Source organism: Carassius auratus, unplaced genomic scaffold, assembly GCF_003368295.1.
Source record: "Carassius auratus strain Wakin unplaced genomic scaffold, ASM336829v1 scaf_tig00214183_4049273_7079891, whole genome shotgun sequence".
NCBI lineage: Eukaryota > Metazoa > Chordata > Actinopteri > Cypriniformes > Cyprinidae > Carassius > Carassius auratus.
This window is the reverse complement of record NW_020527547.1, coordinates 2,092,582-2,117,590: the sequence shown is the minus strand read 5'-3', so window position 1 is coordinate 2,117,590 and position 25,009 is coordinate 2,092,582. Positions and strand designations below refer to the sequence as shown.

Below are 25,009 nucleotides of genomic sequence, written 5' to 3'. Positions count from 1 at the left end.
AAACAAGAAATAAAGGAATTGTAATTTATTCTGCCACTTGAGGGCAACAGAGAAAAGCGCGTTCCCTTTCTGTCGCTGTGGAAACGACACGAGCGCTGAAAGTTTGTCGACAGTGCGGCTGAAAAGATGAGTTTGAATTTGGAGGCTTACTTCGGGTCAGTTTTCGAAGAACGACTCAAATTGTAAGTACAGGCTTAATCATTTATGACACTTCAGTTCGAACAGTGTTTTTCTAGAACCATTAATGTGCCGTCGGAGATATGGTTTCAGAGATACGCTGAAGTCGCTGAAGTGCAAATAACTGTTGCATAAGCATTGTTTTGGCGCATAGAGATGGTTCTGAGTGAATTGCATCTATTCAGAAATAAGTTCGCGCAGAAGGATTTGGCGGATTCGAGTACAAGCGTAATGAAACTCGTGGAGGCGCGCGACGAGTGCGCGAGTCTGACCAGGGCACTGGAATCTCAGAAAGAGGTGGTGGAAATTACGTTTCAGCTTTTTAAGTTTTTATTTAATTTATTTACATATTTAAAATATTTTTTCTCGCTTGTGTGTGTTGTTGTCAGGAGATGCAGATTAAGCAGGGGAATTTAAGAGAGAGAGACGAAAATATTAAGAAAGAAGAGGAGAAACTGAAGAAATCCGTGCTGAAATATAACAAGTTTTTGCAAGTAATGCGGCATTCTGAAACAACTAAATAGATATGGATACACTGATAATGTGTAAAATGACTTGTAGGTAACAATTTTTAGTTTATTTATTTATTTTGAATCTCCTTTAAGGAAAATGATGCCAGACGGTTGCGTGCCTTAAAGAAAGCTGAAGCGGAGCGAGCTCAAATCAGACTGAAAGAACTGGAGATTCAGAAGCTACAGACAGAGAACGACAAGCTGCTGGCACGAAAAGAGAATCTGGAGGATCGTGTCAGAAAAGCCATATGCTACCAAGAGTTCCTGGAGAGAGCCACAAAAATGTCCGGAAAGGTAGTTGCACTGTTGAGACTAACATGCCTCATTTGCCTGGAGATTGAGACTTTACATATTTTAAGAGCAGTTATCTGAACTAGAGACTGGATATAGGGCAGAGATGGTTTGCTCAAACAGATATAAATGGGAGGATTTGGAAAGTTGTGCACAAAAATAACGTGAGGGTTCTCAAAAGTGTACATTATACACGTTCTGGCTGTTTCAGTATCTAAAGTTTTGTATAGTAATATTACACTTTTCCTCTCTCTTATTCCCTTTTTTAATGACATTTGAGTTTGAGACCATTGGTCAAGTCATTGACCGTCTTCACACACTCCAGTCCATCAACAAGGAACTCCTAGAAAGCCAAACTAGGTTAGAGAAGGAGAGAGAGAGCACAAAGCTCAAACTAATACAATACATAAATAAACAGCGAACTGTTCTCCTGCACTGTAACAACCAACTGCACCAGCAACAGACGCAGCTAGACAACATACGCCTAGAAGCATACAAATGGGTAAATACGCTCACACACAATTTACAGACCTATATCTTCTGTACAGTTCTTTCTCCCAGCATTACAAACTATTTATGTGTTCTACAGGAATTAAAACTAAAGCACTTCCATTCCACTGCAGCAAAAGAGACGCTCGAGTTTGCTCAACTAAAGGCCACAATCTGTAACATTTGTCAGATGATCACACATTACAGGAAAGTCTCTGTGGACACTGAGGACACCTTCAAGCAGCTGGAAATGGTGAATAATGCCAAAATACTTCTGGCAACCTTAAATTAATTATTATTTGTTAATATCATTTTTAAAATTAAAATGAGGTACAGTAATGTTCTAAAAAAATTCTTCACACAGCAATATGTAATAAATGCATGCAACCTATGTGTTTTTCAAAACTGCTTTGGCAAATATCTAATTTTATTTGTAATTTTCCCTCCAGATTCAGAAATATTTTCAGCTCATGAGAGCTATAGATGATGAACTGAAGTTCAACATTATAACAAGGTCGAATCGAACTGAAGGGAATGACAGCGATGGAGATTAAGACCCAAGCTCTGTGTACCCACAGTACATCCACTGAATATGGACAGATGCATCTAAGCTAAATAAAAATCATCACCTGGCCACCCATCAGGATTGTGCACTGTGGTGAGAGGGACAGCAGGAATATTGCCTAGGAACACGGAGATTAAAAGGATGTTTAACCTAAACAAAAAGGGAATGTGTACACTTGAATGCTTTATGAGTCTCACAGTCACAGTGAGCTTTTTAATTTTTAATAACAATTTTTAATCTAATAACACAAATGCTAATGGTGATAGTCTTGTGCTGTGCTTTCATGTCGTGCTTTCTTTCATTTCCCTTTTCCCCCTTTCCTTTCTAGGGCTTTGCGTTGGCCTTCATGGCCTTCATGCATACACAAAAGCCTCTCCAATGGGCCTGAATACTAGTGGCAGCTTGGCTCCGCATCTCTCTTTCTCTTTCCTGTTGTTCCCTCTGCTTTTGAGGCTTCTGTCGCTCCTCCATAATCTGGGAGTACTCCATGTCCATAAATGCAGAATGTTTCTCCAGTTCTCCCAGCTCTGTCATATCTGCTTCATATACATGTATCATTTCCTCCAACTCTGTCTATCCACACATATAAACATACAGAATCAAATGCACATATGCATAAAGACAACATATATAGTACATTTTTAAAATACAATCACAGTAAAAGTGACACACACACACACACACACACACATATATATAAAATAATATTATATTTATGTAATTAAATCATGAAATCATGGCTGTGAAATAGTGTAGGCATGATATCATGACTTAAGTAAATAAATAAAAAATGTAATTTATTCCTGTGATCCAAAGTTAAATTTTCAGCAGCCATTACTCTAATCTTCAATGTCACATGATCTTTAAGAAATCATTGTAATATTTGGTGCTCAGGAAACATCTCATTATTATTATTTTTATAAGTTGTCTGCTGATTTTGTGTGTGGGGGGGGGGGGCATTTCTTTTTTTAAAGAGCAGCATTTATTTGGAAATCATTTTTGTAGCAATGTCTTTGCTGTCACTTTCGATCAGTTCTGTGCTGAATTTTTTTTCAAGAAAAATAATCCAAATGTTTCAATGGTATCTGCAAATACATCTGAAACTGCACCATCATCAGTAAATATCAGATTAATGTCTCCCTTTTTTTTCTCCCATTGCAGTATCATATCTCTGGATCCAGTTCTCAATCTCTGTTTCCTCCTTGTATTTTTTTTCTGTAAATCAAAACCAGCAACAATTACAACAAACTCATGCTCACTTTTTAACTGAATGACCCTTGAATGAGCATAAATACACCTTTCGTAGTGCAAGTTCTCTCTCTCGGTCCGCTGCAATCACATTATTGAGCTGAGCTTTCAGCTGACTGCCTTCCTGCTGTAAACAAGCTCTCTTCTCCTCTGAAGTTTTTGAATCTGACTGGCTCTGTTTCCCAGTGTCCTGTTGAGTACGATGAAGTCCTCCCAACCCTTTTCCATCTGATTCAGTGAGCTCCTCAGCTGGTGCACTTTATTAGTCAATGTGGAAATCTGAATAGGAGCAAGAGCCAGACAAAGAAAGAATGAAAGCAATGATGAGACCAAGTAGTTTGGAGAATTTATTAATTTGTCATCCAACTAATCTCTCAACTATTTATCATATCTTATTCCTTGTCATGCTTCTGACCTTTGTATCCTTGTCTTTTATTGCCATGGCAACTTCTTTTTCCAATTTGGCAGAGTGACACATAATGTGTGATTTCCAGCATCATCTCTCTGCGATCTCTCTCCTCTGCAGGTGTAGTGAGAAGCCTGTCCAACACAATCTCTCTCAACTCACACAGGCCATCTCTCAGTTTCTGAGACTCCACCTCTACCCCTGGGTTAGGTTCTATTCCTTTTTGCACTTCCCTTATGGTCGGAGTTTCTTTAAGCATCCGCATAATATTACGAAAGGAGTCCTGAACTGCTTCTGTTGATTTGGCTAATTGTTCCTTTAGTTTGCTTTGATCAAGACTCCCATCAAGTACCATGTCTTGGTATTTTCCCCCAAGCTTTTGGTCCTCTTTTAGGGCATTGGCCACTGCCTCTCCAGGACAGTTCTTTTGGAGAGTTCAGCAGAGTGGGTAGAAGAGAAACTACCTCCATCCACTGAATGCACTCATCTAGAACCCCAAATATGAGCTTTGCTTCTAGAAATGATAGTCTTCTTGGATGGGTTAATGGTCTTTAAGTAGTCTCCTTTAGTTTTGTTTGGAAGGTCGGTTGCATCTGATAGTCTGTCTTCTGGAGGGCGAGCATCTGATTTTTTTTTCTTTGATTGTGAGAAAGATAACTATCCAGGCATCAAATAATTTGTAAAACGTTTAAGGTGCTTTTTTACCAGATGAAGATGGCTTTGAATGAGATAAAAATCCACGTGTTGTAATTCATACAAAAATAAATATATGTTACCCAACTACACAAATGTTCAAATTTTTATAATATTTGGAATCTGTTATTCCTTCTTATATTACTAATTAATGTTGACCAAGAAACACTTTGCCCTTAGCTCAGATTCTAAATAGCTCAACTATAGTAGTAACAGACAATCATCGCAGTTTTGCACTCCCTGGAGATTTTCTACATTTCCATCTTGTTTGTAGAAATTTGTATGCGCTTACAGTCAAATACAAACTCTGATGTCATATATATATATATGTATGTATGTATGTATATATACCGGTAAATTTAACATTTAAATTTAAATATCTGTTGCTGTGACAACCGTTGGCATGACATTCTGATCCGAGTGACTTCCCACTCCAACAAAAAACAAAATATGTAATCTCACTCGTGATTTACTTACAGATGTAACGTTATATAGATACATTTTCCCCTGCATATACTTCACAAACCTCATATTATCAATTAATGTATTAGTATATTTGGCATGAGACACGTTATCTCACTATATGGCTTTTATTGTGACACTTCAGCTGTTTTATCTCAGCGACAGCGACCAAAAACAACACTGTCGTAAAAAGACGTAACGCCAAACCCTCCGGCTTGACGGCGGAGGTTCTTTTATTTATAATAGAAATTCGATTAAATTGTATGTTACTGGCTTCGGAAGTTAAATTCTTTTTTTATTAGTTGGAAATCCGAAATATACTTTTGCGTTTGCGTTGGTATTTTAATAATATGCGAAGATAATGACGTAAACAGACAGGCTCTGTTACAGTTTTAATTATGATTCGTTTAACTTGCACAGTTAAAGTTGTTTTAAAACATATTTTAGTATAAACTCGCTCGGTTTGGTGTTCGTGGACAACAAAGGGGTTTCTATAAGTCGTGTCGTGTGTGTCGCGTGTCCAGTGTTAAAGTTCTTCTGCAGTTTATTGACCATACAGACTGTGTCCCGGAGACCCACGGTCCTCTCTTCGTGTGTTTGGTTCGGCAGGATGGCGGACGGGGATGACGACGTGCCGCTGATCCTGACCTGGGACGATACAAGCAGCGGGCTGCTGGAGGAAGATGCGAGTTAGTATAATGTGTTCTTATTCCACCATATATAACTGACGCTTCTCTTTCAGTGGTGTTATTTAGATCACCTGCAGAAATCCGAGCTTTACTGCAGGCATAGCAGGACTGCGTTTCTGCCAGTGCGCATCTCTAGGCATTTCAGGCATCCAGCTTTCTTCCACAGATTTGTCATCCATTCTGTGTGCAGCACCCTTCATGAGTTCTGTCAGTGACCTCTCTCTCCCGAGTATGAGCTGACAGATACTGCAGGATTTCAAACTTTTTAATGTGAAGTATCCCAAATATGATGTCATTGCGAACCATCGTCATAACTTTAAGTATAAAGATAAACATTTTAAGCGTGACGTTATACTGTAAAGACAGCATGTTGTTTCAAAGGTTAAATAATTAACTTAGTGTTTACTTTTTTTCTTTTACACAACATTACAGTTATTTCTAACTGAAGATAATTATTTATGGTAAAATCAATAGAATAAAATAAGTATTGATTTTAGTAATAAAATCAAAATGTATTAATAATAGTAGTAGTAATAATAATAATAATAATAAGTTAAAGTTACGGTATTAACTTTAACAGACATAAAATATATTTTATAAAATTCTCTGAACTGTCCCCAAACTCCCTACACCCCATTGCAGTTCGCTGGTGTTCCAGTCTGGCCCTTCATTATAAAACCACTGCTGTTGTGCATCAGTTAATTAAATAGTGATAATGTTACTGAAATGTTGATCAGCTGAGAAACTACAGGTCCTAGTTTGCATGAAACCTGACTTTTCACCCTCGTTGTCCTTGATTATGACCATAGACATCCAGTATGTGAAAGTAGGAAGGAGACATTGCTATTTAAATAGTGTGAGTTCCGAGCACTGACTCTAGAGGGCTCTGCAGTCAAGCCTTTTCGTCATGGTTGACTGCTTTGTTGACATTGCTAATGCGCTGGGAAATGATTCCTAGGCCTTCTGCATAGGCATAATTTATGGTTTTTGTAGAACAGGGCTGTTTTCCCCCACTCTACTTTGTAAAAGCTTTTCTAATGAAAAATGTGGAAATGTATCTAATACAAAAGAATTGTTAAGAGTGATCTTAATTTCATTAGTGTGTGTTGTAATGAACAGTGATGTCAGTGCTGGAGTTTAAAGTTTATAATGCTCAGCTGTGTTCACTGCGGCTGTCATCAGTGGCAGATCATGTTATTGAGGGTGCTAGATTTAATCATGATATCATCAAACAAAATAATCTTTGTTCATTTAATTACTTTGGATTGAGAACGATAATTGCACCCACAATTTGTTTTAAAGGAAAACTTATTTTTATGTAAAAAAAAGTCTATTGGACGTGTGGTTGAAATTATTGACAGTTTTCTCTGTAATATTTCAATCATAATTATTTTTCATACATGGTTGACAATCCAGTTTTGTAATATTTTGTAATATAAAAAACGTTACAGAGAAATCTGTAAATCAAGTTGTCATATAGGTCATACAATGGAAGCCAGTCTTTTCCATTAACATAAATGTTATGTAACGCATTTTTCTTTCAGAAAAACAGATTCACTGTTGGATACAGTTTATAGTGCAGTTTGGCTCATGTTTTTAGAAAAATGCATCTTTATACAGCTTATAGTAGAAAAAGGCTTCTTTATATAGCTGATTTAATGCTGCCCTGTTGTTGCTCAAAATTCAGCATAAAGATGCAACGGTACATAAAAGTCAGACTAAATTATGTCAGACACACCTCAGCCCCTAGTATCAAGTTATGCAGCTTTAATTTTTGTGTAAATGCATTTATGCAACCTCTGAACCGTACCACCTTTGCTGTGTAAATTTTATGACACAAATCTAAGTGCTGTGTCATTTATAGACTGAAGTTCAATTGAGAGACTTTTTGGTGTATTGGTGTAAGTGGTTTAAAAATCTCTGAGGAGATGCTGCACCCTAGTGCTATTGTGTGGTATTGTATGTTGCTAAAAATATCAATAACCATCATATGATACAACAGCCAATATACAATTTCTGCTAGGTCAGTTTTTGGGGGAGGATTATGTGTAGTACTGTCCCTTTAAGAGTGAAGTTTTCCAACCCCAGTGGTCATGTGTTCAAGTGTCCAATACAGTAGCATACCACCCTTTGTACCACACACACACACACACACACACACACAAGTTAAAATGCTGTGTCAGCCTCATGACAGATACAACGCTGTTTGTGGCCCCCGTCCAATCCCACCCTGCATGCACACAGTCTATGGCCTTGTGTCAGAACTGTTTGGTTGTGATGAGAGCTGGACGTTTGAATATCTGGAGCACCTGAGTGTAAACTGTGGCACTCTTCTGGGGATATGGTATGTTCGTTTAGTTAGTCAAGAAAATTCTTCATGGAAAAAAAAAGAAACATAGTAGGAACACGGTCTGTGTTTTTGGTTCCAAAACTGCTATCTCTCAATTTAAGAAGAAAGAAGCTGACCTGAATATCAGATGCCGTTGCTTCCTTATTCTGCATCAAGCTGCTGTCTGCTGTTTTTTTTTTGTTTTTTGGTCATGGTAAAGATTTTGTTTGGACATTTTAATACAAGCATTTTTATGAACAACCAGGACCCATCTCTAATCATCAGTCTGGTTTTGTTTCTTTGTGTTTGAAGAAAATCTGGATCTGCGCAAAGTGGAACTGGATCTGAAAAGAAACCTGGTATCAGTGCTATCTGTGCTGTGTCTCTCTTGTTCACTCTTGCTCTGCCAGGATCCTATTGATTAGACAGAGCAAAACCAATGCTGTTGTAGTCATGTGCTTCACTGAGAGCTATTTACAGACAGCTGTGAGTCAATGAACGTAATGAAGTAACTCATTCAGTCAGCTTGTGTTGGGCAAACTAAAAGCTCTTAGCTGTTTGACATTTCATTGGTTCGCCATTAAATTACCAGACTCCGGCCTGACAGATCTTCTAGAAGTGAGTCATATTTATTGCTTAGAAAGTAGCAATGTTAAGTATAGTTCAGAAAAATGAATTGAAACTTTTTAGTTCCCAAATGAAGCTCTTAGCGTAGTTGGTTTGTTTGGCAGTGCTGTCGATCTCAAAGGTCAGCTGCGTTTTTGAGCTTGAAGAAAGAAAGGTATTAAAATGGATGCAATATAGAAGATCTAGTACAGGAAACAGAAGACAACAAGGAAAAAGGGAGGCTATGACCATGAGGCTGAAACCAAACTAATGGGGATGGCTGGAAAAGGGACCAGTGTCAGAAGCAGCAGCTCAGAGGATCTACAGGAAGTTTTCATCGTGATTGGGACTGATGCTTGAGAAAATCCACTGTACAATCTATTCGACTTCTCAGTTACACTGTGATCTCTGAACCATCAGCTGTGTTTCCTGCTCATACATCCTCTGAAAGAGAGAGAGAGGAAAAGTCCAAGGTGGAATCCTTATGGAACTATTAGGAATTCAGCGATGAAATGTTTGGAATACTGAGTGCAGTGTTTTGGGAACCAGCTCTGTTAGTCAGGAGTGCCTTTAAATTGAATCACATTTATTATTATAATTTTTATTCAGTATTTGACTCCGAATCAGTTCTTAATTTTTTTTGAATGTTGTTGTCACTGAAAGCAGCCCAAATGTAATTAGTCACTTTAATCTGTAACGATGTCTAATTAACCTTTTTTCCCCCTACTTTCTAGGATCTTTGGAGCATTTGAGAATATTTCCCATGTTTTTGCCAACAAAATATATTTTGTAGTTTATTGTTATTTTTAGCTTAGAAACACATTATTACCAAATGTTTGTGTGTGTGTGTGTGTGTGTGTGTTTGTTTCTTAATTTTTTTTTTTTTACAATGAAATAGTGTGTGAAGGTGCAGAAAGAGATGTGGACTTTGCGTTTTGACCTGATTTGACTCAGTTTTGTGTTTTGAGGAATTGTGAGCATCACCACAAAATTCTGTTCTGCTTTCGGACCGCTGGCCACAGCAGCTGCAGCTGGCACAATGAAACTTGCATGTTTGAGTGCACTGTTGATAATTTATACTTGCAGTGCTAAAAACTGATTGAAAAACTGCAGTGACATGGGGCCGATCACAGGGGCTACCATGGAAGTCAGTAGTACGTTTGACAACATGACTGGACTGACGCATGATAGGCCAGTGCAAACGTCTTCATTCTGCCAGCAGTTTGCATCTGTCGGTATGTTATTTAAATGAGGTATATAAAATGAGCCGGCTCAAAAAACGCTGTATCCAAAACGTAAATGCTTAATTTATATTATAAAATAATTTAATAGTTTTTTTCCTTCTCTACACAGATGGGGCAGGAAATTATGATGTTGTGAATAATGTTGTCATTCCAACCCCAGGAGCACCGGACCCCAGGGCCCAGAATTCTTTGCGGCAGAGTTGGGAAATGAACTACCAGGAAGCAGCAATATACCTCCAGGTCATCTTTTGAACCTCCATATGCTCAGTGAAGCAGCAAAATAGATACAAATGATCTCAAACACACACTCTGGATTAATAAAAATTCTCTCTTGCCAATTTGTCTGTGTTTGTTCTCAGGAGGGAGAGAATAACGACAAGTTTTTCACTCATCCGCGAAATGCCCATGCGCTCCGTGCCTACCTGTTTGCTCACAATCACCTTTTCTATGTGATGGAGCTGCTGACGGCAGTGTTACTCATGCTTCTGTCCCTCTCAGAGGCCCCTGCCGTCCCCTTTCTCCGCTTAGATGTCTATGTATGTGACTTCTGCTTCACTGTGTGCATACACTATCTTTCAAAAGTTTGGGGTCTGTAAGATTATTTGTTTTTGAAATAAATGCACTTCTTTTCGTCAAAGAAATTCCTTAAAAAAAAAAAAATCACAGTTTTCACAAAAATATTAATACTTGAGCACTTAAAGGTGCTGTAGGGAACTTTTGTAAAAAAAAATATTTTTTACATATTTATTAAACCTGTCATTATGTCCTGACAGTAGAATATGAGACCGATAATCTGTGAAAAAAATCAAGCTCATCTGGCTCCTCCCAGTGCTCCTATTTCCATTTGCAGAAAGTCATGCGCTCCCGGTAAAAAACAACCAATCAGAGCTGCGATCCGTAACTTTGTTTGTGTTCAAAATGTAGAAAAGTGAACATAATAAGCGAGTACACCATGAATCCGTTTTCCAAACCGTGTTTTTAGCTTGTCCTGAATCACTAGGGTGCACCTATAATAAGTGTTTATATTCGGACTATTTTAGATTGCTTCGGGGGTACCGCGGCGGAGTAACCCAGTTACTTTGTGATTCTTCATAGACATAAACAGAGAGAAGTAGTTCCGGCTACAATGTTCTTCCACAAGACGCAAGCAGTTCTGTTTATTAACCGCTAGAGCATCAAAAGTTCCCTACCGCAGCTTTAATCAGCATATTAGAATGATTTCTGAAGGATCATGTGTCATTGAAGACTGGAGTAATGGCTGCTGAAAATTTAGCTTTGCCCTCACAGGAATACATGACATTTGAAATTATATTAAAATAGAAAACGGTTATTTTCAATTGTTATAACATATCACCATATCTCTGTTTCACTGTTCACTGTTTGATCAAGTAAATGCAGCCTTGAAGAGTATAAGAGACTTCTTTCAAAAACAGAAAAAAAACCTTACTGACCCCAAACTTTTGAATGTGTTAATGTGTGTAAGCTTGAGTGCATTTGTGTTTGTAATTGTGTTTTTATAGGTATTATTGTGGTTTATGATTATATGAACATGAGTATGTACTTGTACACAAACACTTATGTGTGTGTGTGTGTGTGTGTGTATTTTTTTCTATTTCTGTCAGGTTCATGCAACACTGGAGTTATTGGCATTGGTAATGGTGGCCTTTGAATTGTGCATGAAGCTCAGATGGCTTGGCTTTCACACCTTTATACGACATAAGAGGACCATGGTGAAGGTGTGTACTGTACATTTTTTTGTAATAGACGTCCTGTGTTTTCTTACAATGGTTGATTAAAAAAAAAATTGTTTCTCTCTGTATCAGGATGTGTCATTTTCAGAAAAGCTCAGCTCATCCTATCTGATTTTTGTGTGTTTCAGACATGTGTCCTGTTTATTCAGTTCATCGAGGCAATTGTGGTCTTAGTCCGGCAGACGTCTCACCTGCGTGTAACGAGAGCCCTGCGGCCGATCTTTTTGGTGGACTGCCGTTACTGTGGAGCTGTTCGCAGGCATGCTAACTTAAAAATAATTAACTAATAATTTACTAATTATACACAAAACTGAGTACCAAAAGTTTAATTCAGTTCAATTCAAGTTTATTTGTATAGCGCTTTTTACAATTCAAATAATTACAAAGCAACTTTACAGAAAATTATGTTTCTACAATATTTAGTAGTAGCTTATAAGTGGTGACTGTCTGTTTATGTGCATATGACAGGATTTTTCAGAAAAATTAATACAAGACGTAGTCAACCAGACAATGAACATTATTAACAGCAATTATTATATGATGATGCAATCACACTTGTAGCAATATTTGTTAGTTCTGTTTGTTGAAAGTCGATGGGAGAATTATTGTAAAGCACGTCCATGACTGGATAAAATCTCTGTTTCTCTCCTCCTTCAGAAACCTGAGGCAGATATTTCAGTCACTTCCTCCCTTCATTGATATTCTTCTGCTGCTGCTTTTCTTCATGGTTATCTTTGCCATCCTAGGATTCTGTTTGTTCTCAGCCAACTCAGCCGACCCTGTTAGTACATCGATCACACACACTCGCCTTTGTGTTCTCTCTCTCTCTCTTACACACAAACTCATCGATACTTCTCTTCCTCTACAGTATTTTAGCACACTGGAGAACAGCATTGTGAGTTTGTTTGTCCTTCTGACCACTGCAAAGTAAGTATGTACCCTCACTTTGGTGCACACGTTCTACATGACTCTGAGCCTCAGTGGGGTTGTTTGATGTCTTCCTGTAAATGCAGTAGTGATCCAGATGTTTTCAGTTTAAACTTCTTTAGAGGAACTGGAGAATTTCTCTGGTCCTCTATTATCATTATGCCCTTGAGCAATATTTTGATTGATAGTTTGAATAAGAAAGTGTCTGCTAAATAATTCATATTTAAGTAACCTCAGAGTCTTAAGTAGATTTAAACGTCTTTTTTTCTTCACTAGTTTTCCCGATGTGATGATGCCAGCATATTCAAAGAATCGCTGGTCATGCATTTTCTTCATTGTGTATCTGTCCATCGAGCTCTACTTCATCATGAATCTGGTCAGTATTGAACAACAAAAAATCTACTTGCCTTTTAAAGGATTTCTAACACATCATAGTTTAATTTTGTTGGTGAACTAGCCTTTACTTTGAGTTTGCTTCACAGCTCCTGGCAGTGGTTTTTGACACTTTTAATGGAGTTGAGAAGATGAAATTCAAATCTCTTCTTCTACACAAGCGATCCGCTATAGAGCACGCCTTCCAGCTGCTAGTTAGTCGGCAGGTGAGATTTATACAGACCGATCACACTTTCCCCCCCATCTGCCAATCTTTCAGGTCTGAAGCCTTGTGTATTTCATGGATGAATGTGATAAATCTGCATTTATTTAGAGGCCAGATGGAGTGTGTTTAAAGCAGTTTGATGGACTGATGCGATTCTATCGTCCACGTATGACTGCCAGGGATCGTTTCCTCACTTTCAAAGCCCTCAACCATTCAGGCGCGACCATGCTGAGGTACACACACGCGCATGAATGTGCTCACACGCTTTCATTTATTTTAACAGATGATGAGTCCATAAGGTGTATTTGTGCTTGTGTTTTAGTCTCCAGGACTCCTATAAGTTTTATGAAGTGATCGGGCTCAAATGGAAGGTCAGCTTCACACACTGTCACATGATTATTCTCCCCGGGTGTACGTTAAACTCTCCTGAGCCGGAACATATGGTGTGAATGTGTGTTGCAGGCTCGACGGAGTGGGGAGCACTGGTTTGATGATCTTCCTCGTACTGCATTCCTCATCTTCAAAGGTCTTTTAAGGCTTCCTTGTCATATTTATTCAGTTTGGATAAGTTACAGTATTTTATAGTTTAATGATCTGCTCACAATGACCAGATATATTCAAGATTAATTGATTAAATGACAAGATTAATTCAAATATTTTCTTCCATAATTCTTCCTTTGTATGATCATTATTCTTCTTTAACAGGAATCAATTTACTTGTGAAATCCAAAGCTTTCCAGTATGCAATGTGTAAGTTAAATTCTTAAGTAACTTGTGGTATTAACCCTTTAGATAATAACATTTGTATTAACAACTCTTATTATGTAATGTACTGAAAATACAGTAATATTGTGTAAAAATTAACTGTTAACATTATTACAAAAAAAAAAAAATTCTATTTGAATACATTTTCAAAATGTAATTTATTCCTTATTTTCAGCAGCCATTACCAGTGTAATATGATGATTTGGTGCTCACAAAGCATTTCTCATTATCAGTAGTGCTGTTAAATACTATTTAGCTTTACCTGTCACTTTTGATCAAATTGATAAAATTTATTAAAAAAATGTTACTGACCCCAAAGTTATGAACTATATTGTACTGCACTCACAGTATATTAATTTCAGTACTTCTGATAATTCTAACTATTTTTCATGATTGACCTGTTACAGATCTGGTAGTTGCAATTAATGGCATCTGGATCCTAGTGGAGACTAACATGTTAAATGGTAAGATCTTCTTGAGTAATGGAACAGTAAGTCATGTGTTGCAGCTGTGTTGAAGTTTCAGATAATTGTTTAAATTCAAAGAATTGAAGCGCTTGTAAACAGAGGAAACGGTGAAATAGTTGAATTTGGCTCTAAGGGAGCTCTTCTCTTCTTACAGTCGGCGTCTCATGGACTCGTGTTGTCCCATGGAGTTACATTATTTTCCTTACAAGTAGGTTGAAATTGATTAAAATTAAACCACTAGTAAAACCGAATGTAAATGCGTTAAAAAATATTGGTTTAATTTCAATTAAAAAAATGTTTTTCATCTTCTGGTGATGTGTCTGTGGAATGAAGTTTACGGAGTTGAGGTCTTGTTGAAGATCACAGGCCTTGGTCCTTTGACATATTTCAGCTCAGGGTGGAACCTGTAAGTACACACACACACACACACACACACACACACACAGACACTGCATCACCTCTGGGTGTGTGTTTCTATTTCCAGCTTTGATTTCTCAGTAACAGTCTTTGCCTTTTTGGGATTGATGGCTCTGGCCTTTGACATGGAGCCGTTCTACTTCATCGTAGTGTTGAGACCTCTCCAGCTCCTCCGGTATGTGTACTTATTTTTGTGTGTGTGTTGTTTCATCTTAGTTTGCATTGTAGTCATTCATTTAAATACTTTTTCTTTTTCTCAAAATGATTTTTGTTTCTCCCATAAGTCTGAGGATACTATATTATACTGAACATTTATAGATAAAGATTTAATCGAAAACCTAATTCAGACCTGTATATAAACAGAAAAGTTCTAGATGTAACTCTATATATATATGTAATATATATTTGGTAATGTAAACAAATAAATTATATATATCACTTGAATAGTTGTAATTTGTACATTACATTAAATATCAATCAATTAAAAATAAAAAAACACAATATAGAAGCATTTTCGCCTAAGATCTCAGACGGTTTTACCCTACTATAGATCACGTCTGCACTGTAATAATTTTTTAAAGCTGCATGTCTAAACTTTGTGTGAATAATTAAATATCTTTTTTTCAGAAGTCATAGCTGTAGATAGAAACACGTTTCTTTTTAACAGTTTCATAATTTTATTCCCTATTTCTTGTCAAGGTTGTTTAAAATTAAACAGCGCTATCGTAACGTTTTGGACACAATGTTTGAACTGTTCCCGCGAATGGCCAGGTACAGAAATAATGATCCATTTCAGCTCATTACTCACAGATGAAGGCCGTTTCTCTCACAAACCTCTGTCTGTCTCTGTAGTCTAGGTCTGACTCTGATTATCTTCTATTATTCTTTTGCCATCGTTGGAATGGAGTTTTTTGCTGATGTTGTTTATCCGAACTGCTGCAAGTAAGTTCCTTTAATAACCATAGATTGATTTTTTTAACATCATTTAACACAGTCTACTGTCATTTTCTCACCCTCATGTTATTACAAATGCGTTCTTCTGCACAAAACAAAATACTTTTTTTTTTTGGAAGAATGTACATGAAAGTACTTTTGTGATCAGTCAATGTCAAGTTGCAAAAAAGGACAAAAATAACCATAATTGGTTCTTGGTGAATAATGTCTTTTGTTGTGTATTATGGTCTGTTCTCTGTCTCTCAAAGCACCAGCACTGTCGCTGAATCGTATCGCCAGATAAATGTGACCATTGGCAACCGAACAGTTCTAGAGGAGGGGTATTATTATCTCAATAACTTCAATAACATCCTAAGCAGCTTTGGTATGTGCACACACACTCACAGATCCACACTCTTCTAATGTCAGTATATAGCATCTGTAACTCTTTTTCTCTGCCATGTTTCAGTCACTCTTTTTGAGCTAACAGTGGTGAACAACTGGTACATCACTATGGTGAGTGTAAACACAAAAACACATGCAGGTCAGCTCAGTCAACAGGTCATAAAGAATCAGATGTTCCCTCAGTAAAACTCTTTGTGTTTCTTTGGTTGGTGTGGGTCTGCGGAGCCCCCTGCTGTTTACTGAAATTAAGTAAAGAGCTGAAGGGGTGCCAATGAGCACTCATATTGGCGCTATATTGCTACATTTTAGCAGGGTTGTGATAAAGAATGGCATTGGTCACCCTGAAATATGACTGCTGCCCCCATGGATCCTTCGACATCATTGGGCTAGAGTACTGTCAAACTGATGATGCCTGTATGGCATGGGATCAGAGCGCTCTCAATTACTGCCTGATTGTTGCGTGCAAAGTTTGCATTTTGAGCGCTCCTTAACGCCATTAGATCAATGGACTCTGTCAGTGCTTTGGCAAGACAAGGTTTTTATTTTCCTGTCATTTGTCAGAGTTATTGAGCCACTGATCCCTGTTTTCACAGGAAGGTGTGACATCACAAACTACACACTGGAGTCGCCTTTATTTCATGACCTTTTACATTGTCACCATGGTAAGAGACTGTGTATGTTATTTGTTATTTTTGTATGTGTATTAAATAAGTCTAAATCATTTGGAACGTTTTTGTTATTTAAAAAAAAAAAATCTGAAGAAAAAAAAATGGATGAACTAAATAAAAATCAGAAGAGTTTTCTTGGCAACTAACTGAAATATGAATAACTAGAATTACTATCTGGAAATTATTTTTTTAAGACTAAAGCTGGAAATAAATAAAACATTTATAAATTAAACCTAAATAGTAATCTTACAAATCTAAATAAAACTGATAAAAATGACCTAAAATTAAAATAAAAACCGAAAATTAATAAAAGCTAATTCAAAATATTAATGGAAACTGTGCATATAGCATATTAAAAACACTGAAAGAAATGTGGATATGATTTGTTTTTGATGTGAAGATTGTGTTCTATAGGTACAGTGCAGGGGTAAGCAAGTTCGGTCCTAGAGATCCGCCGTCCTGCAGAGTTCAGCTTCAACCCTAATCAAACTAATCAGTGTTCCTGTAGCTCAAGTGGTAGAGCATTGTGCTATCAAGCGTTGGGGGTTAAATTCCCCGGGAACACATGATAGATAAAAATTGATAGCCTGAATGCACTGTAAGTCGCTTTGGATAAAAGCGTCTACTAAATGCATAAATTTAATTTAATTTTTAATTTAATTTTAATTTATCAAACACACCTGAACAAGCTCTTCAGTGTCTTCAGGAGTACTAAGGCTACAGGCAGGTGAGGGTTTTTTTCTGGGTTGAAACTGAACTCTCCAGGACCGAACTTACCTACCCCTTGTACAGTGTTAAGTGGTCTACATTTCTTTTTCATTGATTTTTAACATTTGATGTAGTCTTCAATATGAAGAATAAACACTGAGGTGACATACAGCCTCTACATGTTTAATAATAATACGAATACTTTGAAAAATAATGTTGTTTAAAATTGTTTTAGACAAATTATTGAATGACACACTGCTGTTGTCAGCTACCCATTTATAAGCATGTTATAAATCTGATTTAGTGATCTTGATATTTTCTGACAGCCTGGTGTTATTTTTTTATGCAGGTTGTCATGACTATAATCGTGGCCTTCATTCTAGATGCATTTGTCTTCAGGATGAACTACAGTCGGAAGAACAGAGAGCCGCTGGATGACCCAGAAGGTTCTAGATGTTTAGAGTCTGTTCATCTGATGACATGTTTAATAAGATGAGTATGACTGAGATATCTAATACTGAGAATGTGTGTGTGTTATAGATGAAAAGGGGATCGTCTTTGAGACAGAGGTGTCCCAGACTGAAGCTCTACAGACTCTAGACTTGTATAAACACACACTGGGTGTCACCAACCTAAGCTCACTGCAGGACATGTGTGTGGCTCTGGAGCGGAGCGGGGTGAGCACATACTTCCATGCGCACACACAGTTCGTGTTCATAGCATCTAATTTGTGTTTCTTTGTCAAATTGATTGAACTGTAATGGATTATTTTTGTCTTTGCTCACAGCATTCCTCATTAGTATTTGTGGGTCGAAGGTCACGTACCAAGTGTGACCTCAGCATGAAGATGTACGAGGAAGAGATTCAGGTAGGATAGAAACAGGGTTATTATAGGGCTATTAACTAAAACTGGAACTAAAATAAAACTATTCAAAAACATTTTCATTACTTAAAAAAAAGTGAACTGAAATAAATATATATAAAAAATGTAAACTATGTACTAAAATAATTGACATAAAAAGCAACAAAAACTATATAGAGAGCAAAATACTAAAACGACACAAGCACACAACACAATTACCAAAACTTTCAAATGAAAATGGAAAATATAAAATAAAAACTGATTCAAAATATTAATAAAAACAATAATAGTATCTCAATGGTAGATACTGAATACTTTGTGATGGGAAAAAAAACACTTTGAATTAGCTCAAATGTAACATTGTTTTCATGAAAAGAGATGTGTTGACCAGATTGTTTTAAATTAATTTGAATCTTTTATTAGCAAAATATTTAAGTAAAGCATTCATTCACAAATGGCTCTTTTATTGGATCATCAAATTAAATCATGAAAGTCTGGAATGGTAATATATCTCACAGCTGTTTATTCAAGAATGGGTCCGAATGGAAACTTGGAAAGTTTAGCTAAAGAAAAATAAATGCTACCTCAGGTTATTTCAGTGTGTCATGTTATAGTGTGATATATTTGGCTCTTCATTTGGATAAAAATGTCCAGATAGGCAATGCAATGTTTGTGTAAAGAGATTGCTTCTTTTTGGCTGCAGGAATGGTACGAGGAATATTCCAGAACAAACCTGCAGCCCGATGAAACGTTCCACAGAGAACTGGACAGCCCTGAAGCCAGTGCCACAAACAGCATTAACTAACTCGAATACAGCATCAGCATTAACTAACACACTCACTCATACCTCTGAGGGACCTTAGAACCGTCTTCCTCCCATCGATGGAAAGCACAGATGTTCCCCGTGACCACTACATTCGCCCTCAATCCACGTGGAGACCCACAGAACACACTTAAAGCCTTATTCCCCCCAAAAAACCTTAAGGTTCCGTGGCCAATCAGGGAAGCTTGCAGACCAGTCATGTGACATGCACTAGGTCCAGGAACCTTCTTCTTCCATGAACTGCACCTCATTGACATTTGCCTTGTGGTGGGTGACCCTGAATGATTCAGACTCTCTCTTGGATTTGACAAATGGAGAACAGGGATTGAATGTTTCTGTGGGAGATGAATCAGAAGTGAATGTGAGGATTTTAGCCCTAAGTGACTTGTGTCTCTTTCTCCACAGTCTGAGCTATTGCTTAACCAACAGATAAAAGATTATAGTAATAAACAAATGGTGTTTTTAAACTAAAGCTGCTTTTTGCTGGAACCTTTGGACCTATAGAGAGGCTTTTTTTCCGTTATATATAAATATATACATGCAGATTAAACATATGTCAGATGCAGTTGAGAGTCAAGTATTTAAAAATCTGTTTCGGTATATCCACCGATATACTTAGTATGGACTGGTTTCCCAGGCGCATGTTAATTTTGGACTGATAAGTATTAAAAAAAACAGCCCTGCATCTTTGCATTTAAACTTTTGTTTTGTTACATCTGAAAAGATCTTATTTCCTTTGTTTGGAGTCAGTATTGTTTTAATGAATTTTAAAGCTTTGAGTATTTTGACAGACCAGTTTGGATTGAATCTAGTCAGAATCACAAAGTTTATTCCACCTGATCCATTCAGCTTGGGGGCAGTTGTGGCCCAATGGGTTTGAGAGTTTGTCTTGTAACCCAAAGGTCGTGAGTTCGAGTCTCGTTACCAGCAGGGATTGTAGGTGGGCACTTGAGCAAGGCACTGAACCCCCAACTGCTCCCTGGGCACTGCAGCAAAAATGGCAGCCTACAGCTTCGGGTGTGTGTCTTCACTCGGATGAGTTAAATGCAGAGCACAAATTCCGAGTATGGGACACCATATTTGGCAAAAAAATATCACAGAGTTAATAGAGATTTGTCTCCAGACCAAAAATCTCCTTTGTGTAATTTAGCTTTGCTAAATGGTAATGAAACTGTTACATTGAGGGAATTTTTGCTACACTATTTTATAATGGTTTAGTCACTTTCTTGATGCTTTTTAACAGAGTGAATGCATGCAAATACTCATATATTGTTTACTCTCGTGTCTAGAGTATTTAACCTGGAGGAAATCATGGATGTGTTCAGGGTCAGTGATTTCAGTCCAGTTGCTTGTTTAATTGCAGTGTAGGATGTGCAGCCTCCGTGATCTAAACACAAGTGACATGAAACCACACCAGCTCCTCCAATACTGAAGGGTTTTATACTGGGTCTCAGTTCTCTGTTCTTATTCCTTGTAAGTGTATAATAACTGGTCTAGTAAACGATACATTTTAATGAAACTTCTTTTGGATTTTGTTTATTATTAGTTGTAATAAGTGTATTTTTATATGAATTTCGTTAGTCTTTGTAACTGTTACCCTACTGTCAAGTTTGATTTCTGTCAGCCTAGAACAGTAATAGTAATAATAAGTAATAATAACAGTAATAATAATTTATGTTTACCATATGTAAGTGCTTTACCCGAGTGAAATCGTACGTACTGTTTACAGTTGTTTGCCGAATTATCCACTCACTAGGAATCCATGCTCTTGGGAATTTCTACACATTTCTCCACGCAGATTTCTCAACGGGTTCGACTTGGTCACACAAATTCTTCAACTGTTCGATTACGCATCGTGACATCTACAGGCAAATGAAGACTGTAGCTCGACTACACAAGTAAACGTCCTTGAGTCGATCTTTCTACCGACTGCATCTTTGCTGAGTGCGCAACTTTTTATGAGTAGGCTATAGATCCGTTTTATTAAGTCTCTGGTATATATGTACACGCAGTTTAAGTTTATTGTGATTATCTCACTGCAGGCTAGATACTGAGGCAAATGACAAAGTTATTTGCGTCAGACTTGCTTTTCTTTTTCTATTTGACAGAATGATTTGTGGATGTTTTGTTTGTTACAGGACTGCAGGAGGCAGTACAGAGTCAGATTCATCATCGTGGAGCACGAAGAGCAGAGAACATAGCCTTTTTTTAATGTCTCTTGACTCTGTGTCATGCGTCTTATGTTCCATTTCTTTCTATGCTTGTCATCACCTTTGTACCAATTACTTTGTTGTTCAGTGATAGTAACGTTTCTGGCAGTTCTAATATGTTCAGCCTGTGATGTCAGACATTCAGTTGAGGTTATCAGGTATTGGAAGCGACTTCCACTGTAGTTATTGTTCTAAATAACCAAAACATAACAGAATTCTTACCCCATAGAGCGGTAAAATATGAATGTATTAGATTAAATTCATCCAGAAAATAATTAATCTTACCTTGTTTTAATGTTGGTAGAGTATTTTGTTTAGTTTCTTTTATTTAGTTTCATGGGGTCTTCTCTATTATTTATTCTTTTATTATTATTATTAAGTATTAGAAAATCTACATGTATTAATTTAGTTCAATATTTAAATTTAAAATGAATGGTCAAAAGAAAGCTTGTTTTGGACTATAGCGTTTAAATCCACCATTAAACTTTTTTTTTTTTTTTCGTTATGGAACATTAGAGCAGAGAATCTTTCTAAGTAAGGGATTAAAACTTATAAATTAACTGGAAGACCTGGTCAGCACTTGTTTAGCATTTAAAAAGTGGTTAAACAAGTGTAACTTTTTAAATAAAATCTATGTTTTATGCTAGGGGTTGTTGACAACACCTTATTTATAAAGTTAAAATAGCTTCTATTATAACGTGTTAAATGCTTCTTTGGATTTTTCAAATCAGTGATATTCCACAAAATATTTAAATTAAATTAAATTATTTTAAAAACAATAGCTATACAGAAATTCTTCCCGTCTGAAGCCTGACTGATGATCTTCCAACCTGAGGTAAAATGAACACTGAGAAAGGCAATCATAAATTATTATTATAATTTTTTTCATATATATTTTTATGTGATGTGATATTTGGATATTTATGACATCTCTGTCAAATAACTGCACAAGTTTAATGATAAATGAAGACTGTGGCTGCTTGCTCCACAACAATCTGCTTAAGTTCTTTTTTCTTTTTCTTTTTTGCCTACAGCACAAAACACATGGGTCCAAACCCATTCTCTCATACTGAAGTCTATTATTAGTGTGTATAAGGTGAGCTCTGAGCCTGGGATGGTGGTCTGTGACTCATTCTCTCTGTACATTGAGGCTGGTTCCTAATTTATCCCTTCAGACTCTCCCCCAAACCAGCATCCTGTCTCCTCTGTGACCCTTCCTCTTCCTCCCTTCTCTCTTCCTTTCTTTTTGTTACTCCGTCATTCACTGGGGAGATGCGCTGATGCTATTTGACAGGGGACAGAATGTTTTCAGGACTTGATGTCTTTTTTTTTTTTTTTTTTGTAGACCCATTGGACAAGCTACTTTTATGATCTGGTTATGCTGAATCATGACATTGTGCAGTGGTGGAATTTACAGGATGCTTTTACAGATCTCATAATGCTATATGACCTTACAAAACACAGTGTGGTATCTCAATGTTCTCACACGCACAGACATTTCATTGTCCATCCGGGAGAAGAAACACAGCTTGGGATTTTAAGTGTTTTTTTCCTGATGTAAATATCCTGTATATTCTCAGCCCCTCTCTTTCACCATCTGTTTACTTCTTGCGCTCTCTGTTATCTGCATTTATTTTGGAGATTTAATGGAGATTTGAGATTTCACAACATTATTTGAATCATTTCTTTAGATATTATTTTTAGCACTGAGACTGCACTCATTAGTTTTTTTTATGTCAAAGTGTAAACACATTCAAAGTATGTTCGATGAATTTAGAAATTAATACTTTTAATTTCCATATGTGGAGAGAGTCCATTTTTTATGTATGCCAAAAAGTCTATGTAGTGCTTTTTTTTAATTTATTTTTTATTTAGTATTTTAAAATATGCCTTGCATATAAATAATTTACAGTTACTTTAATCACTTAGAACATAATTTATTGAAGATTTTAAAATTCAGTGGTCTTATTGCAAGTATATATATATATACAGTACAGACCAAAAGTTTGGACACACCTTTTCATTCAAAGAGTTTTCTTTATTTTCATGACTATGAAAATTGTAGAGTCACACTGAAGGCATCAAGGGCTATTTGACCAAGAAGGAGAGAGATGGGGTGCTGCGCCAGATGACCTGGCCTCCACAGTCACCGGACCTGAACCCAATCGAGATGGTTTAGGGGTGAGCTGGACCGCAGACAGAAGGCAAAAGGGCCAACAAGTGCTAAGCATCTCTCGGGGAACTCCTTCAAGACTGTTTGAAGATCATTTCAGGTGACTACCTCTCGAAGCTCATCAAGAGAATGCCAAGAGTGTGCAAAGCAGTAATCAAAGCAAAAGGTGGCTACTTTGAAGAACCTACAATATGACATATTTTCAGTTGTTTCACACTTTTTTGTTATGTATATAAATCCACATGTGTTAATTCATAGTTTTGATGCCTTCAGTGTGACTCTACAATTTTCATAGTCATGAAAATAAAGAAAACTCTTTGAATGAGAAGGTGTGTCCAAACTTTTGGTCTGTTCTCATTCTTATTATTTAAGAGTGACATCACAGAAAACATAATGGCAACTAATGATACTTTCTTTTTTTTTCTTTTTTCTTTTTTTTTTTACAAAATTCTTTGGTGTGATCTTATATAAAATGAGAAATAACATGATGGTTATGGAATAATACATAATTAATGTAATTTAATGTGTGAAATTGATGAGTTTTGTTTTTTAGATAATTTTTCAGATGGACAGGCCAGCACGTTTGTAAAATGACCCAGAGACAAATGAACAGGTGCTCCATAACTATCCAGAGTGATCCCAATTTTTGGACCTTCAAAAATAAAAATAAAAATCTTCATAATAAGACAGTGTCTGGAGGTCTGTGTTCAGAGGCCCAGATTTCAGTATGTGCAGTACAGTAAGTTTACTCGATAAGCCTTAACATGAAATCATAATGCTTTAAAGCTAGTTTTAGTTTTTAAAATAAACACAAACGTGAGTCCTGGGCAGGGGCACAAAACCCATAATGCAAGATCTGAACTCATTCTGTCACATCTGTTAACCTAATTAGAATAAACCTGAGACCCGAATAAGCAATTGAACAGCAATCAGACACAACCAAACCAAACACAAATTAAAAACTTAACAGTAACCTAAACAAAGTAAATTCAACTTCTTAGAAGACAGGACATTGAAGTAATTGTCCACTGTGACCAGCGTAAAACTGAAAACCACCTTATGAATGAACAGACTCAGCGAGGACATTGACAGTCTAGCAAAATAAATGAGCAAAGGAAATTTAGCTAGCCACAAGATAAAAGCTTGTACAAACCATACAAACAAAATGCATTTTCTGTCAGAATGACTACATTTCAATGAAATCCTTTTGAAACATTGAGTAAATTAAATAGGTTTCTGAAGAAACTCACAATTTGCCAAACAGAAAGAATTGTAATGGCATTGCAAAATGTTGTGGGTTTGAATCCCAGGGAACACACATGCTGGTAAAATGTGTAATGCACTGTAAATCTCTTGATAGAAGTGTCTGCTAAATGCATATGTTTTCAGTTAGGACAAAGCAATTTACAGTTCTGTTCTGAAGTAATCATTGCTAACAGCATGTGACCTTAATCTAAACCAAATCAAGGGGATTTTTATTTATTTATTATTATTTCATTTCATTGTTTTTCTTGTTCTACATTTTCTTTTATTTCTTTCTTGCTTGGTTTCCTCTATTCTGCCAGAACAAAGTTTTTTGAGAAAAAGGGAA

At 36.7% G+C, this 25,009-nt stretch overlaps 2 protein-coding genes and 1 pseudogene across 8 annotated transcripts; 2 read left to right on the top strand and 1 right to left on the bottom strand.

Annotated features, from left to right (window-relative positions):
* Positions 1-2,922, top strand: cfap73 (cilia and flagella associated protein 73). Of its 3 annotated transcripts, none has more exons than XR_003287339.1 (8): positions 1-182; positions 363-474; positions 567-671; positions 783-983; positions 1,261-1,482; positions 1,570-1,722; positions 1,919-2,127; positions 2,363-2,922. XR_003287339.1 is itself a non-coding variant. In XM_026256896.1 (7 exons), the coding sequence occupies exons 1-7, from the start codon at positions 127-129 to the stop codon at positions 2,021-2,023; spliced, it is 954 nt and encodes a 317-aa protein (XP_026112681.1). In that variant the 5' UTR covers positions 1-126; the 3' UTR covers positions 2,024-2,922. The 3 variants fall into 3 exon arrangements, 1 of the variants encoding a protein (XP_026112681.1); XR_003287338.1 differs by having other exon boundaries at positions 1,919-2,238; XM_026256896.1 differs by having other exon boundaries at positions 1,919-2,922.
* A 75-nt stretch (positions 2,923-2,997) lies between these two features.
* LOC113091332 (dynein regulatory complex protein 10-like) lies at positions 2,998-4,912 on the bottom strand (annotated as a pseudogene).
* Positions 4,770-20,554, top strand: LOC113091373 (two pore calcium channel protein 1-like). 5 transcript variants are annotated; one of them, XM_026256861.1, is made up of 27 exons: positions 4,773-5,532; positions 9,554-9,702; positions 9,821-9,951; positions 10,071-10,247; positions 11,334-11,447; positions 11,591-11,721; positions 12,120-12,243; positions 12,331-12,389; positions 12,666-12,765; positions 12,872-12,988; positions 13,096-13,220; positions 13,310-13,358; positions 13,450-13,513; positions 13,693-13,737; positions 14,160-14,216; positions 14,374-14,427; positions 14,553-14,625; positions 14,704-14,811; positions 15,336-15,407; positions 15,489-15,578; positions 15,839-15,954; positions 16,039-16,085; positions 16,568-16,636; positions 17,700-17,796; positions 17,891-18,027; positions 18,138-18,218; positions 18,916-20,554. In XM_026256861.1, the coding sequence occupies exons 2-27, from the start codon at positions 9,585-9,587 to the stop codon at positions 19,015-19,017; spliced, it is 2,457 nt and encodes an 818-aa protein (XP_026112646.1). In that variant the 5' UTR covers positions 4,773-5,532; positions 9,554-9,584; the 3' UTR covers positions 19,018-20,554. The 5 variants fall into 5 exon arrangements, with proteins under 5 accessions (XP_026112647.1, XP_026112649.1, XP_026112646.1 ...); XM_026256862.1 differs by lacking the exon at positions 9,554-9,702 and having other exon boundaries at positions 4,770-5,532; XM_026256864.1 differs by lacking the exon at positions 9,554-9,702 and having other exon boundaries at positions 4,771-5,532; positions 9,872-9,951.
* The last annotated feature ends 4,455 nt before the right edge of the window (positions 20,555-25,009 follow it).